General features: G+C 40.0%; 1 protein-coding gene across 2 annotated transcripts in view; it reads right to left on the reverse strand.

The window, feature by feature from the left end:
• Positions 1-2,069: 2,069 nt before the first annotated feature.
• NPY2R (neuropeptide Y receptor Y2) overlaps positions 2,070-17,449 on the reverse strand; it is a 68,137-nt gene continuing 52,757 nt past the window's right edge. The window contains exons 2-4 of one of the 2 annotated variants that reach the window (XM_066573606.1): positions 14,059-14,156; positions 5,521-8,357; positions 2,070-4,715 (exon numbers count right to left, since the gene is read on the reverse strand). In XM_066573606.1, the coding sequence (XP_066429703.1) occupies positions 7,130-8,357; positions 14,059-14,087 (1,257 nt within the window). In that variant the 5' untranslated portion in view covers positions 14,088-14,156 and the 3' untranslated portion in view covers positions 2,070-4,715; positions 5,521-7,129. Of the gene's footprint in view, positions 4,716-5,520; positions 8,358-11,764; positions 11,853-14,058; positions 14,157-17,449 lie in introns of those variants that run through there. The other variant, XM_066573607.1, reaches the window with a different exon arrangement.

Consider the following 17,449-nt stretch of genomic DNA (forward strand, 5'->3'; position numbering starts at 1 on the left):
TCTGATATACTCATGACAACTGTGATTCCCACAAGAATTCAATGCTGTTTTTAGTGATCCAGAGAGAATCTTGGAATGAAAACGAAAATGTGATGGGAATGCCCATTCCTCGTCCTTTGTTTAGACAATTCACAAGTATCCATGTAGTAATCTTAGTTTTGGTACAGTCTTTGAAGTCAGTTTGAGTCTGTTATTCTAACAGTAATATACACTGGATGTATGCTCTAAGCATGGTTTTGTTACTGTATCTATGTAGTAAGCGCAGCAGTGGTACTGTATCTATGCAGCAGCTTAGTTCTGGTACCATATCTATGTAGTAAGCTTGGTTCTGGTATTGTATTTATGCAATAAGCTTGAGTCTGCTATTTTAATGTATAATTCTGCTACCATATTATATGGGCGTGCATGACACCTAAAATTAATGATAATACTTGTATGCAACTGCAGGGTGGGCCTCCAGAGTCAATTCTACTGGTGGGTATGGTTTCATGTTACCATCTTTGTGTCTCCTGGATTGTTCAGTTCTCAAAGTAGATAAAAGAACTCTCCCATTCCATCTATACTGTTTGTATTCTATCCTGTGATATCACCATGAAGCATATATTTATTTCCTATTATTCTTTATTGTTATTCTAAATCAAGTAATGGTTGTAAAGAAATCTGAGTTCTCAGCATGTTTGGCTGCAAGGAACACATGGCTGCTGAGTATAATCAGGGATTCCTACTGTGATTTCATCCACAAATATAGCATAAAATAGTAAAATATAAGATTCTATGGATGTAGATGTAGAACCGCATAATTTTATTATTCATCTATTTAATTTTTTTAAGAAATAAAAGTTTATTGAAGGTAGGCCGATCTGAGCAGGTGGGCACACATAGATGAGTCCAGCCACCAAGCAGCAGGTTTAAGAAATGCAACTATATCTCTGCTTTCATATTGCTTCCAATTGATAGCTATAGCAGGAATCAGTTTGTCAGTTAAGTTTTGGGGGTTTTATGCTGCATCATAATGTTCAGTGAATTGATGCAGCAAGTTTATTTGTAGATCCCAAAGTAAAATTAATCGTATTATGATGAGTTTTGAGACATAATGTAATAAACACATGACATCACAATGATATCTGCCACCAGAAAACGGGTTGTCCAAGTTCTTTAAAAACTAGAGACAGGATAGGTTAAAAATAACAAACTAAGGTATACTCACTATTCTGAGCCGACCGTAATCATCCTCACTGTTGGTCTATGTGTACTTGTCTACAGCAGTGATGTACCATGTACACACATGACAGCCAGGTATAGTTGGAGGTTGCAATAGTTGAAGACCGGCAGTGAGGATGGGAATGGTGGTGCTGGGCTGTAGTAGTATAGCTTAGTTTGTTATTTTCAACATATCCTTCTCTGTCTCAGGCTTTAATAAAACGAAGAAAACCCCTTTATTGGAATGGGCTAATTATAAGCCTTTTTAGCATCGATCACATAAACTATAAGGCCACTTTCACACAGTGTAAATGCTGTGGAATTTTTCTGCAAAATTTCACAGTATTTAGTACAAGGCATATGGAGGAGATTGCAAAAATCTCCTTCACATGGAGTGGAAAACTACTGCACAGAATCCACAGCATACTTCAAATATGCTGCCAATTCTAAATCTGTGTATTCATGCTGCGGAACTATGCTGCAGATTTCAACCATTGAAGTACAAAGATTTAAACCCACAGCAGTTCTGCAACAAAAACAGTGGCAAAATGTGCACCATTAAGGGCGCCCACCCACTGGCGTTTTTTTTTCCTTTGCGTTTTGCGTTTTTTCTCAAGAGCAATTAGTATTGAATGTGCTCCTGTCCACTGGCGTTTTTTTTTCAGTCCATTGCAATTTTTAACATAGGAACTGTCAGTTGCATATGTGTCCTTATTTTTCTCTTAATGCACCTATGAATGTCAATGGAAATGAACGGAAAAGGCGCGAAAAAGCCGCGAAAAACGCGCCAAAAACGCGCGGAAAACGCTGCGTTTTTCACGCACGAAAATCGCAAACGCCAGTGGGTGGGCGCCCTTAGATGTGGATTTTGCCACTGTGGCTTTTGTAACTTATCGACTGTAGATTTTCCACTGCTTAAAGCCCACAGCACATATGCTCCATGTGAAGGTACCCCAATGGAGGCAGGACAATAGTGGTAAGGTTGCAGCTATACCACTTTCAGAAACCACAACAGGAACCTCATATTTCTTGTGTATTTTTCTGTGAATGTATTATTTAAAGGGAATGTCACCTACTTTTAGCATTATAGGCTAAGCTTACCCGCTGAGTCCGGGGATGTAAGTGGTCCCCCAATGTGAGGGCTGAAAGCTGCCACTGCGGTGCATTGAGCGGCACACTAAAGGCCCATTTACACACAAAGATAATCGCTCAAACGATGGCTTTTGAGCGATTATTTTGCATAAAATACTAATTGGTACTAATGCCTATTAGTACCAATTAGTAGCTTAAGCAATGTGCGTGAGCCGCCGGGTGGTCTGTTCTCTGAATTCATTCCCTTTGTTCTGCCATGGGGCTGACAGCTGAGACAGTGTAAGCTGACAGCGCTCCCCAGGTAGAACACAGCATGCAGTCCTCCTTATCAGCTCTTCTACCAAACAATGGATTTTATGCCAAACTGAAAATAATCATTCGGCAGAAAAGTGAAAGCCGGGCGCGGGTGAGTACGCACTCCTCCCTCCAAGCGCTCAGGTCGTGTCCCGCGGCGAGAATTCTCGCCGCCGGATCCAACCCGCCCGTCTGCAGGCGGCCTAACTAACATGAAAATCAGATACCGTAATGTTTATATCTTAGAACTGATATGTATATATTACAAGAAAAAATGCAATTAAGTGTTCTCCAACTTGTTTTTTTCCATAATTTCAGGTTAGAACATGGTGAGTAATTCCATCAGGATATTGAAAGTGGAACGAAGGTATCATGGACAATGGAAGCTTCTCTGCCTGCAGACTACTGTTGGACAATGACAAGAGGCGCCCCAGAAGAGGAGTACAAGCGACTAGCAAAGAGAACCCGTTCACGTGATTAAGCCCTTTTATTTGAAGTTAGTGTATCTATAAAACCAGAGTTAGGCCCACTAATCAAAATATAATGTCACATTCATTATCCTCGACCCAAAACTAGGGTAGTTTAGTTATTTTGAGAAAAGAAAGAACTTCAAAGCGTAATTTTAGTATTTTGATTTGAGATTAGAGTATCTTAAAAACCAGAGCAAATAAACAAAATCTAATGTCATATTTGTGTTTCTCAACCCAAAATTAGGGTGGTTTAACTATTTAAAGAAAGGAAAAACTTTCAAAGTGCATTTTTATTGTTCAGTGTAATTAAGAAGGAATTTCTTCTTCTATATCTTTTTTATGCAGTTTTTGGAAAATTACTTTTACCTATATGTTAAACTGTTTAATTTCACCATTGGGAAAGTCTGCTGAAGGATATTTCATTCTGTGCTTCCAAAGTATATTTTACCTCAACTGGGAATAGAAATCTAGTACAAATGAATAATTCAACCATGATATTCAGACTGCTCATGTACAAAACATCAATGTCTGCAGTTCAGTATATTTACTATGGTAATCGCATAAAACAGCATACATTAAGCTCAAGCTATACCAAAGAGGTTTTGGCACTGCAGTTTATGTACTTTGGCAATTCATGCAAGCAGTTTTACCATCATAAATAATTTAGTAGATGAATTTTGTACTGGTTACAACAGCATTACCATAAAATAATCGCATGTTATAAAAATACAAGATAAATAGATTACCTTATAGATCACTATTGCACTACATGCCATGTTATGAAAAAAGGAGGTTCATGAAAAGATTCACACTAGTGGCATAGCTATAGGGGGTTGCACTTGCAACCAAGTCCATAAACCTCACCACATGTTGACTCTGCTCCTAATGATTGTGAATCACAGAGAGGACTGTGCAGCTATGAAGTCATTTCCATGATCGGTTCAGGCAGAAAATTAAAACTTACAGCCAGGGCAATGCTGGAGCCGGCAGAGGTAAGTAACCACTTAACCAAAATAGGCAACATTGACTCTTCCACGGTCCTCCACAAGGATACTCCTTCTCACTACCCTACACCAGCAGGTGTATTGACACTAACCACTTCACTATCCTAGGCCACCAGGTACACTGTCATTAACCCAGAGGCGTATGTTGAAGCTTCTGGGCCCTAATGCAAAACCTGTAACAGAGCCCCAAATTGTAATGTTTTATTCATAGTACTGGGATCCCTATATGGAGAAGAGAGGCCTTATGGGCCCCCGAAGGCTCCCGGGCCTGGGTGCAACCACATCCCCTTCATCCCCTATAGTAACGCCAGTGCATTAACCCCTTCACTACCCTAAACCACAAAAACACTTTATTAACCACATCAATGCTTTACTGTGCTAGACCACTAGGGATTCTGGCATCAATACCTCTATTGCCTTAGACCATTAATTATACCACCAGACATAATGCATTAGATCCCAGAAATAAGCATATTAATGCTTTCACTAGCTCACCAGGAATGCAGATATCAACATATTTACTGCCATAGATCATCTCTAGACTACCAGAGATACAGTTGTTAACCCCTTCACTTGCTAGACCACCAGAGATTCTGACATTAACCCCTTTTTTGGTCTATACCACCAGGGATCTTTACAATAACCACCTCAATGCCTTAGGGTGCCTGCACACGAGCAGAATTTCAAGCGCGTGATTTTAGGCACATAATCCGCCCCAGACCGCAGCCAATATACTCCTATGAGGATCCGCAGTTGTCCCCAGACGGACGGATGTGTATCGCGTTTTTTCACGCGAGTGAAAAAATCTGCGACCTGTTCTAATTTTGGTCGGATCATGCGCGTGAAGCCTCCAATACAAGTGAATGGGTGCGTTTTTTCACGCAGTACATCCGGAGTGCAGCTGCGGATGGAGTCACTGGTTGCTATGACTACAGGAAGTAGGCATGGTAGGAGGCGTCCCAACACACAGCACAGAGCTTCACAGGCACATTTCAACTGCAGATCTGTCCTTTCAGTCCCCCCATCTACCAGAGAGCAGCCAGCAGACACCAGCCAGGGTGCACCCAGTACCTCCTTTTTTTCCTGGGGGGCTCTTCCTCCTCCGTTACCGCAGTACGTCCGAAAAAAGTTACATGGATCAACCATGCCCACAAAGACATCTGCTCACCGGGTGAAAGCATGTTGCCAGAATAATTTAACAGTGCTCGCACAAGCAAGAGGGACAAAACAGAATCTGGGTGTTGGTTTTTAAGCTGTTTTCCAGGGAATTGGCAGTTCTCTAGGGTTGGGTTTACAATAAGGGTGTCTTCCGGATTTTTCTGCACGTTTTTTTCCGCAACACATCCGCGTATATCCGCACGTGATTTTTCACGCATCCGCACCTATCCGCAAGCACATTTAGGTACCATACGCGCGTGAAAATCCGCGAGTGGAATCCGGAACGCTCGTGTGCAGTCGGCCTTAGACCATCAATAATTCTGACATCAATTAACCTGTTCACTTCTCTAGACAACTAGGAATTCTGATGTTAAACCTTTCAATGCCATATACCGAAAGGCATATTGACCTAAACCCCTTTACTGCTCAGATCACCAGGAATGCTAAAAACTTAACAACTTTACCTCACAGAGACCACCAAAGATCCAGGCATTACTCCCTTCACTGCCCTAGGCCACCTGGGATGTAGACAATAGCCTTTTTTGAACTTTTGCACCAGAACCCACGAGCCTTTAGTTATCGCCCAAATACGGTACATATAGTAGAACTATACTAACTGTTGTATATTACAACATATACATGTATGTATAGTTTATGATGATCGGTAAATAGAAATAGTAAAAAAAAAAGATTGGGCTTGCTTAACAATTGAAACAAATTGCCTTTTGGGTGTATTCACATAGTGGGAAATAGTGTGGTAGAGAGCTGCACTATTACAGCATTATGGCTGAATTGTAGTTAACACTTATTGCCACAATTTTACCATGATTGCAGCTTTTCTAATTACTTACCCCAATCACAAAAAAACTAAGGCAAAAATTGCTTGTATTCTGCTCCATGTAATACATATAGCCTTATGATGCTTGTTACTCTGATGTCTAAATTTAGAAAATGCATGGCTGGATATCAAGTGCACTGTGCAATGTCATTTAGCACTATTTTATCATTACTGGCAAGTTTATATTACAAAAAACCTGGAAAGAATACAATGAAGAGTCAGGGAGCTGACCCATTTTGTAATATTTATAAAGACAGAAGGCTTGGCGTCATAGACCAAGGGAATCTATTAGAGCATTTATTTTTCAAAATGCATGTATTATTAGCTACAAATAATTTTTAGAATTGGGTTCTATCCCAATTTTTCAAGTGACTTGCTTCTGCCGCTTCTACTTATCACAGTATATAGCAAACTGCAGAATACCATTCACCAGCAAATCCATCAGACTAGCTGCTCTCCTGAAAAATCTTCTAAGATGATTTATGATCAAAGAACTTTGAGATCAACTAGCCTAGAAGATTGTTCAGAAGAAAAGAGAGATGGTCTGGAGACCGAGTTGTCAGGCAAGCAGTCTGACAGGTTTGATAGTGAACTACATTCTGCAGTTTACCTATGTACTATGATGCATAGGAGCTGCAGAAGCAAAAAAGTTGAACATTTCTAATCAAATCCAATTGCAATAGTGATTTGAGGGAAAAAAAATCCTTGCATTTTCGTTAAAAAAAATGTGCCGAAAGTTGTCCGTAGCCTTTAAGTGCAAATATGTATTAGCTAATTTTAATTAATGGCCAATGAATACAAACCCTGACAACCTTTTCTACAAGTCAAAGTATGAGAAAATTTGTGTTAGAAATTCGTGATGTTTTTCAGGCACATTATGGCCAGATTTGGATACAAAATTCCAGCATCATGATTAAACATATGTTGCCACTAAATGGAGCCAAATGGCCTATTCTATCTAAATGAAGCAGCATGACCTTACCATCACAGTTCTCTATCTATTTCCTGCATTGATGTCACCGCGTTTCAACACTGAAGTAAAGTTTTTCATGTGACACTTGCTTATTTTAGCATTACACATTGGTAGGCGGTATGCTGCTGCATTGACCGTTATTGAATGGTCCATTATTCGCCTTCACTTGTAAGTGCTTCTTCTTGACTTGAACGGCAACAGAAACTTCAGGGTGTATAGAATCCATCCTCTCTTCACATTTGAAAGCAGTGAGGAATGCTGTTCTGTAATTGTTGTTCATCCACCCATAAAGGATTGGGTTGGCAAACGTAGAACACATTGCAATGACATGAAATATTGTATAAATGAGTTTATATTCGTTCAAGTCCAAAACTTTGCTGTCAATGTCACTTGCAAGTTGAAATATGTGGAAAGGCAGCCAGCACACTGCAAACACAACTACTACAGCTACTAACATCTTGGTGGTCTTACGTCTTCTTTGGTGATAGTGGTCATTACCTCCCCCTGGGCTGACATGGTTCTTAAGTTTGTTCCATATTCTTATATACGCGTATAATATTATGGCCAGGGGTAAAATGTATTGAATCAACAACATCGAGATGCTGTATATTGTGCTGAAGTTGAACTGTCCTGTCGGCCACTTTTCTGTACAAACCTGAATTTGAAAATCTGATGAAAAAACTATGAGAGAGTATTCTCTGAAAATTGCCAGCGGGCTGGCAAGTATGGCACTACAAGCCCAAGTAACACCTATGATTATGAAACAGATTTTTGTTAAGATTTTGCTCTCTAGATGGTATACAATGCATCGATGTCTGTCAAGGGCAATAACCATAAGGGTAACTGTTGATACATGCACTGCCAAGCCTTGAGCATAGGTCACTAAATGGCACAACACTATTCCAAATTTCCACTCATCCAAAAGAGTGTAAACCAATGTGAATGGGAGACACAGAGTGTTCACCATTAAGTCAGCCACTGCCAGGTTGGCAATGAAATAGTTTGTGACTGTGCGCATAGTCTTAAACTTGATTACAACATAAATTACAAGGGTGTTTCCGATTACCCCCAGAAGAATAATGGTGCTGTATGCCAAGATAAGAATCACCTGGACACCTATGAGCTTCGTAATATCAATAAGCTCCGGTTTAGGGAGTGTCTCGTTGTAAAGTTTAAAGAGTGTCTCATTGTAAGGTATGGTCTGCCCAGGCACATACTGTAATCCATCCATGTCCATTTTAATATCCACTGTACTATTTTCTTGTTTCCCAGAAGCAATCAGTCCAATCTTCGTCGTACAGTTTTCATTTCTGCATAAATGAAAATCCCTTTAAGAAAAAAAGAAAAGGCCACAGTCAGTGAATGGCTAATGGTCCAGAATTAAATGTATTTCCTCAGTTTAGAATATAGAGGTCAAATGTGAAAAACAAATGAAACTATTGACAAGTAGGTAATTAAAATTCTAAGAATACATTATAGGAAAGTGCTGTCAAGTCTAGGACATAGGGCATAATTAACCTTACCCATCAACGTGAATATCTCAATGTAATGGAAGAAACCTCACTGCAGAGGAAACAAGCTACTCATTTATAACACGGTAATATAATTTCCTGTATGTTCTGTAAATATTTGCCCAAGCCGGGTTTGACCAAAAAGGTCTTAAGTCCATTGGATACAAAGATATACGGAACAGCTGGTACAATATATAAATGTTAAAGATTATATTTGCAACCTATGTCATAGTGTAAAGTGGCAAACGAATCATAATCTAAAATAAAATATATACCTAATGCTCAAGAGGTCCCAAATTTGCCCCCCTCCCTTGTATTATGTGCCATTTATAATGTCAGTCTCTTCCTATTTAGCAGTGGGCTGCTACTCCTGCACCCCCTATAGGTATGCCCCATAATTCCCCTGTATGGTCTGTTTCTAAAATATACTGATCATTCAAATACTGTATTGCAAAGATCACTGACTTTATATATGTTCTATAATAACAAGAAGAGGGTTAACATACAGTGGGATATTCAATGACATAGAAATGCAGCAAAGTAACATTTTCATACTATAGTATGACAATAGGTTATCTTAACTCAGGGTTTAAAGGGATGGTGCGCATTATAGCTCCGCCCAGGAGCCAGACTGAGCTTGTGAGAAACTGTGTGCAGCAAGCTTCCGCACAAATCAGGTCAGATGCCTCTTCATTCCCTGCACACATGTGACTCTGCTCCCACTCATAGCATAGGAGATGCCTTAGGGAGTTTACAATAAAGGATGTTTTCCAAGCGGTCACTGCCCTATCTTCTACAAATGCTCACATGGCTGCAGTGAAATATCTGTCCCCTTCATCAGACAGGACTTGTTCAAAAAGTAAGTGAAAGATTCACGAAAGTAGAAGGGTGAGTGGGAGATGGGGAAGATCAGTTACAGCTATTACTGTGGGATGTTAGAAAGTTCCCCTCACATTTCTCTACTTCACTGAACTAAACTGATGATTGAAAACAGGCAACACTGCAAAAATTTACAAATTGTCCATATGTTGTTTTTTTTGTTTGTTTACCGAGAACTAAAAATAAAGAGTGAACTTTACTCTACAGGTCAGTTTGAATGCAAAAATACCAAACAAACAGTTTTTTTTAATGTTTTAGCATTTTCTGAACACTAATAATGTATTACAGCTAGAGATGAGCGAGCGTACTCGATAAGGCAAACTACTCGAGTGAGTAGTGCCTTATGCGAGTACCTGCCTGCTCGTCTCTAAAGATTCAGGTGCCAGTGGGGAGCGGGGTGGGAGAGTAGGGAGGAATGGGGGGGGGGGGGGAATCTCACTCTCTCCCCCGCTCCTCCCTGCTCACTCCTGCAACTCACCATTCTCCCCCGCCGGCACCCGAATCTTTAGACACGAGCGGGCAGGTACTCGCATAGGGCACTACTCGCTCCAGTAGTTTGCCTTAGCGAGTACGCTCGCTCATCTCTAGTTACAGCAAAAGTAATCTTTGTATTGCCGCATTCTGTTAACCATGACTTCTTTTTTTTTTGTTAATATTGCTGTACAAGAACTTTCATTTTTGGACAGATGGAGGTTCATTACTAGTGCCATTTTAGAGTACCTGCAATTTATTAACTATTTTTTATAATTTTGAGGGGGAGTGGAAAAACACAGCAACACATGCTATGCAGTAGAAATAAGTTAACTTCATTCTATAGGGCATTAAGTCACAGTGGTACAAAACACATAACTTTTTATTGTGATATATATTTTTTTAAATCTAATAATTTAATGAATAACGAGATTTATTTATTTGTGTATGTGTATATTATTTTTTTAATTAAATTGTAATTCTACTTTTTTTGTCCCCTTAGGGGACTTGAAGTAGAGATCTTTAATACATTGTTTTCAAAAGCCTTATTACAACTATTAGGCCACACCTTATAGATTAATAGGCTAATGCTAATGGCAGTCCTGGAGGCATTGGTTAGGTGTCTGGCTACTATAGTTATACCTTGATGCCCCTTTAATGCATCATGGGAAGTCGATGGACTGACAGAGGGAGCTCTGTCCAAGCTCTTCTGTTTTTTTGCTACAATGCAAGAGATTATATACTGTGGCTTCCCCTACAGTCAACAGTTCAAAGTCCACAGCATGTGTGATACTTATCTCTTAGTAAAACATTACAAAGTAAAAGATGACAAAACTGCATACTCAGCGTCCGAGACCCTAAAATGTGTCTTTTACCCACATATTTCTTGCTATGCACATAGCACAAATATTATGCACATGGCACTACTGTATAAAATATAATTCAATACTTTCACAATGACTAACTGGAAAATGTCCTAAATAACAAGCAGCAGGAAGCAAGGAATCCATCTTTCCATACTTCTCTGAAGAAGTACAGAGGCTTCGTGCACAATTTCTGGATGTTTAGAAACAAGAAATGTGCAATTGCCCTAATCCAGGGGTGTCAAACTCATTTTCACCAAGGGCCACATCAGCCTTATGGCTGCCTTCAAAGGGCCAATTCTAATTGTAAGACTGTATAGTAATAGTGACCCCCATAGTAGCCTGAGTGGTAATAGAGTCCCCCATGGTGGCCCTAGTAGTTATAAGGTCCTCATAGTGACCCCAGTAGTAATAGGGTTACCCATAGTGGCCCCAGTAGTAAGTAACCCCCATTGTGACCCAATAATAATAGTGATCCCCATAATGGCCCCAGAAGTCATAGTTGTCCCAGTAGTCATAGTGATCCCTATAGTGGCGCCAGTTGTAATAAAAGGGTCTAAAAAGTTCCCAATGTTGACCTTATGCTATCTTTATTTTTAGAGCTAACTCTGTTACTATTATCTCCTGGAACCACAAAGTCATTGGAGATACTGATAAAAAGAACACTATTTTCAGATTCCTTAAATCTTATGGTCTTTCCATATTATGAATTCATGAAACCCATATCACTCTTCAAAATTAACATTTACTTAATAGACCGTGGCTACGCCATTCACTTCATTCTATGCGTAAAGGTGCTTTTATATGGAACGATCATTTAAAAAATTGTTCAAATGAGTGAAAATGAACAATAATGCTTCGGTCTAAACGCAAGCCAATGACTGAACGCCGAACAAGAATTATGCTGGCATAAAAACCATCGCTGGCTTGTTCGCTTATCATTCGGTTTAAAGAGCAATCATTCAGTCCCTCTCATTCGCTTATACAGAGACTTAACGATTCTTAACTCACTTGCTCGTTCAAACAAGAATCGGCTTGTCTGAAAGGACCCTAAAACTTACTCCAGATTTGTAAGCATCCTTATTCACAAAACGGGCCTGTGTGTGAGAGAACTGTAATAGACAAGAGCAAGTTTATGTAACTTTTATGCAGACTCCATGACGTGCCATCGCCGGTGGAGGTAAATAGAATATCACCTGTCCTAATTGGCGATTTACATTGCTATATCCCTACTTTGACAAATATTATAATGACACAATATCTGACTGTTGTGAAGTGTCATCTCTGTCAAAATTCCTTTAAGAACTACAGTTTATGAGTATTTGGTGGCTCAAATTCTTCGTGGAAAGATTATATTTTTGCTTCCCAAGTATCGTTATCATAAGTTGGTCTTGCTAAAGGCAATGCTGCTATTATTCCTCTAGAGTCTAAGGTTGAATATCTTACTGGAAAGTCTATGAGACCATATCCCATTATGGCTTACATCGGACGTTGTTAATAATTCTCTAAGGGGTACCACCTTATATAAGTTAAATCCTTATTGATTGTCTATATTAGGCAATGGAAAGCGACTGACCCGCTGTCTACAAGAGTTTTCATACATCAATATGGTCACTGCTTCCCATTAATTGTCTGGGACCCAATAAAAGCTGTTTGAAGGTGATACCTTATCAGGGATGTTGCAAAGAATAGAGCATTAACATCAACCCTAAAATTAAGAGTAGAAGAAAGTAAATATGTTGAGAAACCAACTTTTACTAACAAAGCTAAATGGCTATAAGCACAGAAATGACTCCATGATCATCTGCTAGACCAAGCTAAGAAATAGATGACTATTTCCTGCATTTACCCCTTGAGGTATTGCCAGTATTGATGACCTATCCACAGTTCTTCAGCAGGGGTCTACCACTGAACCTTTAATCTCAGCCCCCGCTCTCCCTACGGCAAGGTTACCTGCATTGGGGTTGAAGCTGGAAGTGCAATAGAAGGTATAGCTCCCATTGATTCCAGAGGAAGCCTTCTATAACACTTCCGGCTCTGTCTCCGGGCTCGAAGCTAGAAGTATAATAGAAGGTTCCAGATTATACCTTTTGTTGCACTATTGGCTCCAACCCCAGTACAGACGAAGCTGTCAACATCCACGGCTGAGATCGGCTGATTACTTGGGGACCAGAAAGGAGGACCCCAGTCTATCAAGCATTAATGACCTATCCTGAAGATAGGTCATCAGTAATGCAAGGGATTAAATGCTCAAAATACTTCTTTAATGATTCTCTATTAATCAACATTACTATTGAGGGGAGAAGAGCAGGACATCTTCTTTCAAGAGCTCAGCAGGGTCCATCTTATGTTTGAAACCACCTACTGGAGAAATGTTGATAGACTCTGAAGAAATACTGAAGGTATTTCATTACTTCTATGCAGATCTGTATTCTGCCAAAATTATTAAATCTACAGATGACATGTAGAAATCTTGACAACATTACTAAAGAAATCAACATTTGATGATTGTCTTACCCTTGAAGAATTGGAGAGTGTTTTCACACCAGTAAGGTTCCAGGTATACCAGTAGATAGCTGGACAATTGAAGCCCCTAAGTAATAAACAATGTCTTACTGCCCTGGTTATTAATGTCCAGGTTTTTTTCTCAACAAGTTTGCAATCTCTATAGATGCATTAAAAAAGTAGCCCTGTGTGGTGCAGAGTGTTAAAGCAGCAGAAATGCAGTCCTAAACTCTCACTCATGGCCTGAAGGTTGCAAGTTCAATCCCTGAATGGTTCAGGTAGCTGGCTCAAGGTTGGCTCCTCCTTCTGAGATTGGTAAAATAAGTACCCAGCTTGCAGGGGCGTAATAAATAAATTACCTGAAAGTGCTGTGGAATAAATTGGCGCTATACAAATAAGATTAATATTAATACTACCCTGTTTCGCTGAAAATAAGACATACCCTGAAAATAAGACATAGCATAATTTTCCAGGATTTTTGCGGATGCAAAATTATTTTTAAGGATTTTTGAGGATACTTGAAATATAAGCCCTACTCCAAAATTAAGTGCTGCTTACAGTTAATTTAAAAAAGTCAATTTAAGTAGTGTCCAGGCAGCTATATATGTAAAAAAGTTAAATCTTTTTGAACAAAAATTAATATAAGACACTGTCTTATTTTCGGGGAAACACGGTAGCAGTCCTACCCAAGCCGGGTAACTGAACCCTACCTGAACTATACTTGAATTTTATTTCCAAATGAATTTGAAGAGTTCACATGGATTCTTAGGACAATAAGGAAACATCTTGAAGAAACTTACACTGAGTCCCTAGTGGCTTCAGACATCATGTGCCCTGTGATATTTCTTGTGTTCTCTCATAATAAGAGTCCCTCTGCTTATCATGGTAATGGAGTTTTCTGGGAAAACACAAAAGGTTAATGACTGATGAGAACATATGAAGTACTGTAGCTGTAAAAGTCACTAAATGTAAGAACAGTGATTTCAGCCACAGGAAGCCATGCGTGCAATAGACAATGGGAAAAAGAAACATGAGTCATAAAAGTCAACCTAATATATCTGCTATAATAATAAAAATAATATCTATAATAGCCACCACTTTGCATTCCTGAAGGAAACTCTCCCTATAGAACTTAAACCCACTTAGCACATAATAATACTATTACGTTTAAGGGTGAGTTCACCCACAGAGGATTTTCTGTGAAATTTTGGCTGAAGGATGTGAGCTAAAATTCTTCTACAATGTACAGTACTGACTAATGCCCCATTTACACGGGACAACGGTCGACTAAACCAGCTGAACGAGCGGGTGATGTCACTGCTGGTTGTTTGCACTCGTGCAGAATGTGTAGGCTGGGTTTCCACAAGACAGAAATCCCGCGGAAAACTCGTGGCTTGGCTGCACCGAAAAGCCACAAGATTTCCGCAGGAGAGGTGCAGCTTCAAATCCCATGGCATTTCGCCCCAGGTTTTGGAGCGGTTCAGCCATCGGCATTCCATTGCGTCTTTCTCTCCCCGTAAAGAAGAGTGAGGCCACAACAGAAAAAAAAAATTGACATGCTGCGGCTGTCAATTCCGCGCCACATCGCCGGTTCCGCTCAGCTTTGCCATAACAGATTGGCGCCCCGTGGGAATGAGATTTTTGCAAAATCTCCTCCACATGGCTGGCTAACACCAGGATTAGGAGCCGCAGGCGGATTTGTCACACAGAAATTCTGCACGGAATTTCCGCGGCAAATCAGTCCCATGTGAACCCAGCCTTTCACAGACAAATCATCGCTGAGAATTGTTAACTTCTTGCTCAGCGCTTCACATTCTATGTATAACCCTAAGCGGAGAGTTTTTGGACGCAGCGAGGAGTGAGCGAACCAGCAATGATTTTTATGCTGGTTGAAACGCAAAGAAAATGAATAGTGTACAATGGCGTAGCATTTAGACGTAACAATTATTGCACATTTTTGTTCCTTTGAACCTATTTTGCGCAACAATCATTACGTGTAAATGAACCTTAAGTAAATAGAGCCTTAGCAAACCTCATTTGTTTACAATGGATGAAATCCACAGCAAAATAAAGAATGTAAAATCCACAGCATGCGCTATTTGTTGCGCAAATGCCTCAAATTTACACTGTTCATTCATTGCAAAGTATTAGTGAATTCTATGTTGAAGTTAGATTTTGGTGTGGATTTAATCTGTGATGTGTGATCATCATATCTCCGAGGGCAATCTGCTACTATAGAAAACACCATCCAACTACTGTAATGTCCGGATAGATGAAATAACGCTGCTGGTTCAGAATATGTGATGATTGTCTGGGTGCTCCCTTTGCATTCTCCCACTATAGTCCTGCAATCAGTCTGCGTGTTGTTCAGCCATTACAAAGACTGGGGGTCCATAATAACAGACTCCCTAATTATTGCTAGTCAAAAGTTGGCCCTTCTAAAGCCACCCTAATATAACAGGAGTGTCAACTTGAAAAGAGGACTATTGTCTACAATCATTCCCAGTCACTATTATCAAGGTGATGAGAGAATATCTGAAGCTCAGTGGACAAATGGGTATTAGTTAAGAAATGGTTAATGGCAACATTCATTGTCATTTACAGATGTAAACGTACTAACATCCACATCCCTGTGGTGAACAAGGCTAAACAATATTCCCATGTCAAATTGTTATGGCATATGCCATAAACGTCTGACAGATGCAGATCCCACCTCTGAGACCCATGCCTATTGTCAGAATGGTGGTCCCCCAACCCTGTCACTGCTCACATTAGCCACTGATACTAGCAGTTCTTCGCTGTTTCTGTCACTCATCAAGACGTGAATTGGAGTTACAGAAACAGTACAGCACACTGAGTTACGGAAGCAGCTCATCTCCACGCGCTGTCATGGAAAAAGAAAGTATATCGCCCAGTATAGGGTTGTTTTACTGAGTGCCTTTTCATAGAAAAGTGGATTTGGCTATACGTTTTATAGAATTAGAAGAATACGTATACTGACAAACGGAGGACAAAAGGACACCCGCTACGTTTTACTGCTACCTTTTTGGAGTTGCACAATTTGACAAGGTGTTCCTCAGGCCACAGAAAGTTGGGATGCTTTTTTTTATAGTTTACTGTTTTGTTTTTGCATCAGTTGTCCAGTTTCCAGATCGGGCTGCGATCACGCTATTCACGGAATAGTTAAGTCCACGATCTTCTGCACCACAACTATTTATTGAACCTTAAGAAAGGCATAGGAGGGAGTACAGACAACTGTACTATCCTTGACCAGCTATGTATAATGTCTTGTAATGAGATCTGCTCGCTATGGAGATTGAATTTAAGGGCCGGGTGACAGCGGGTGGAAAATGATGAATTAGGTATTATTTATGCTTTAGAAAATGCAACACTATGAAAAAATAATCTGTGGCAGAAACATGTAGCACAGAGCCAGCGGCTTCCTAGAACTTGATATTAATCTTTGGCTACTTGCACGCGATCGATTTGCCGGTCTCATTTTCTGATCGATTTTTTTTGGACAGAAACAGAACCCATTTAAATGGATGGGTGTATTCACATGCGCTTTTTTTTTAACTCGGACGAATAGCTGGAGTGAAATAAATCACCACATGTCCTATTTTCAGATGAGAATAGCATGTGTACATATGCGTGTGTCCCGTAGATCGAACAGTACACAGACGAGATCTCCATATACTGTGTGATGTGAGTTGCGCCCAAGAAAGTAGACTAAATAGTTTTAGTGCAATTGAGGTGCAGTTAACCCTTTCCAATCCAATTTGTATCCTGGTTTTCCTAGGGGGCTTACTCTTTTTCTGCCGTTATACAACGGTGCTATATGCTGGCTAAAGCCAGTACTGCATGAGGTGACACATTGGATAGGCTCCGACAGCAGAGAGGCCGGCAATATACAGAATGAGAACCCTGACGGACGTCTTCCAACATTGGAGCTGTACAGCCTTAAATCATAATGTCTTCAGACGTCAGGCAGTGGATTGGAAAGGGTTAAAACTGCATTGGAAAAACCACACACTGTTTTGCCGCCATGGTTTTGGATGCAGTTGTAGGCCTCTTCATGTATTATTTGCATAATGGCACATCTGTACTCCTACACAGAGATGTACACTGGGTCTTATCTGGTGTTCATTTACAGTATAATTTTTGCCATTCTTTGTTTTAAAGTATACATAA

The sequence above is a fragment of the Eleutherodactylus coqui genome, chromosome 7, assembly GCF_035609145.1.
Source record: "Eleutherodactylus coqui strain aEleCoq1 chromosome 7, aEleCoq1.hap1, whole genome shotgun sequence".
NCBI classification, from domain to species: Eukaryota; Metazoa; Chordata; class Amphibia; order Anura; family Eleutherodactylidae; genus Eleutherodactylus; species Eleutherodactylus coqui.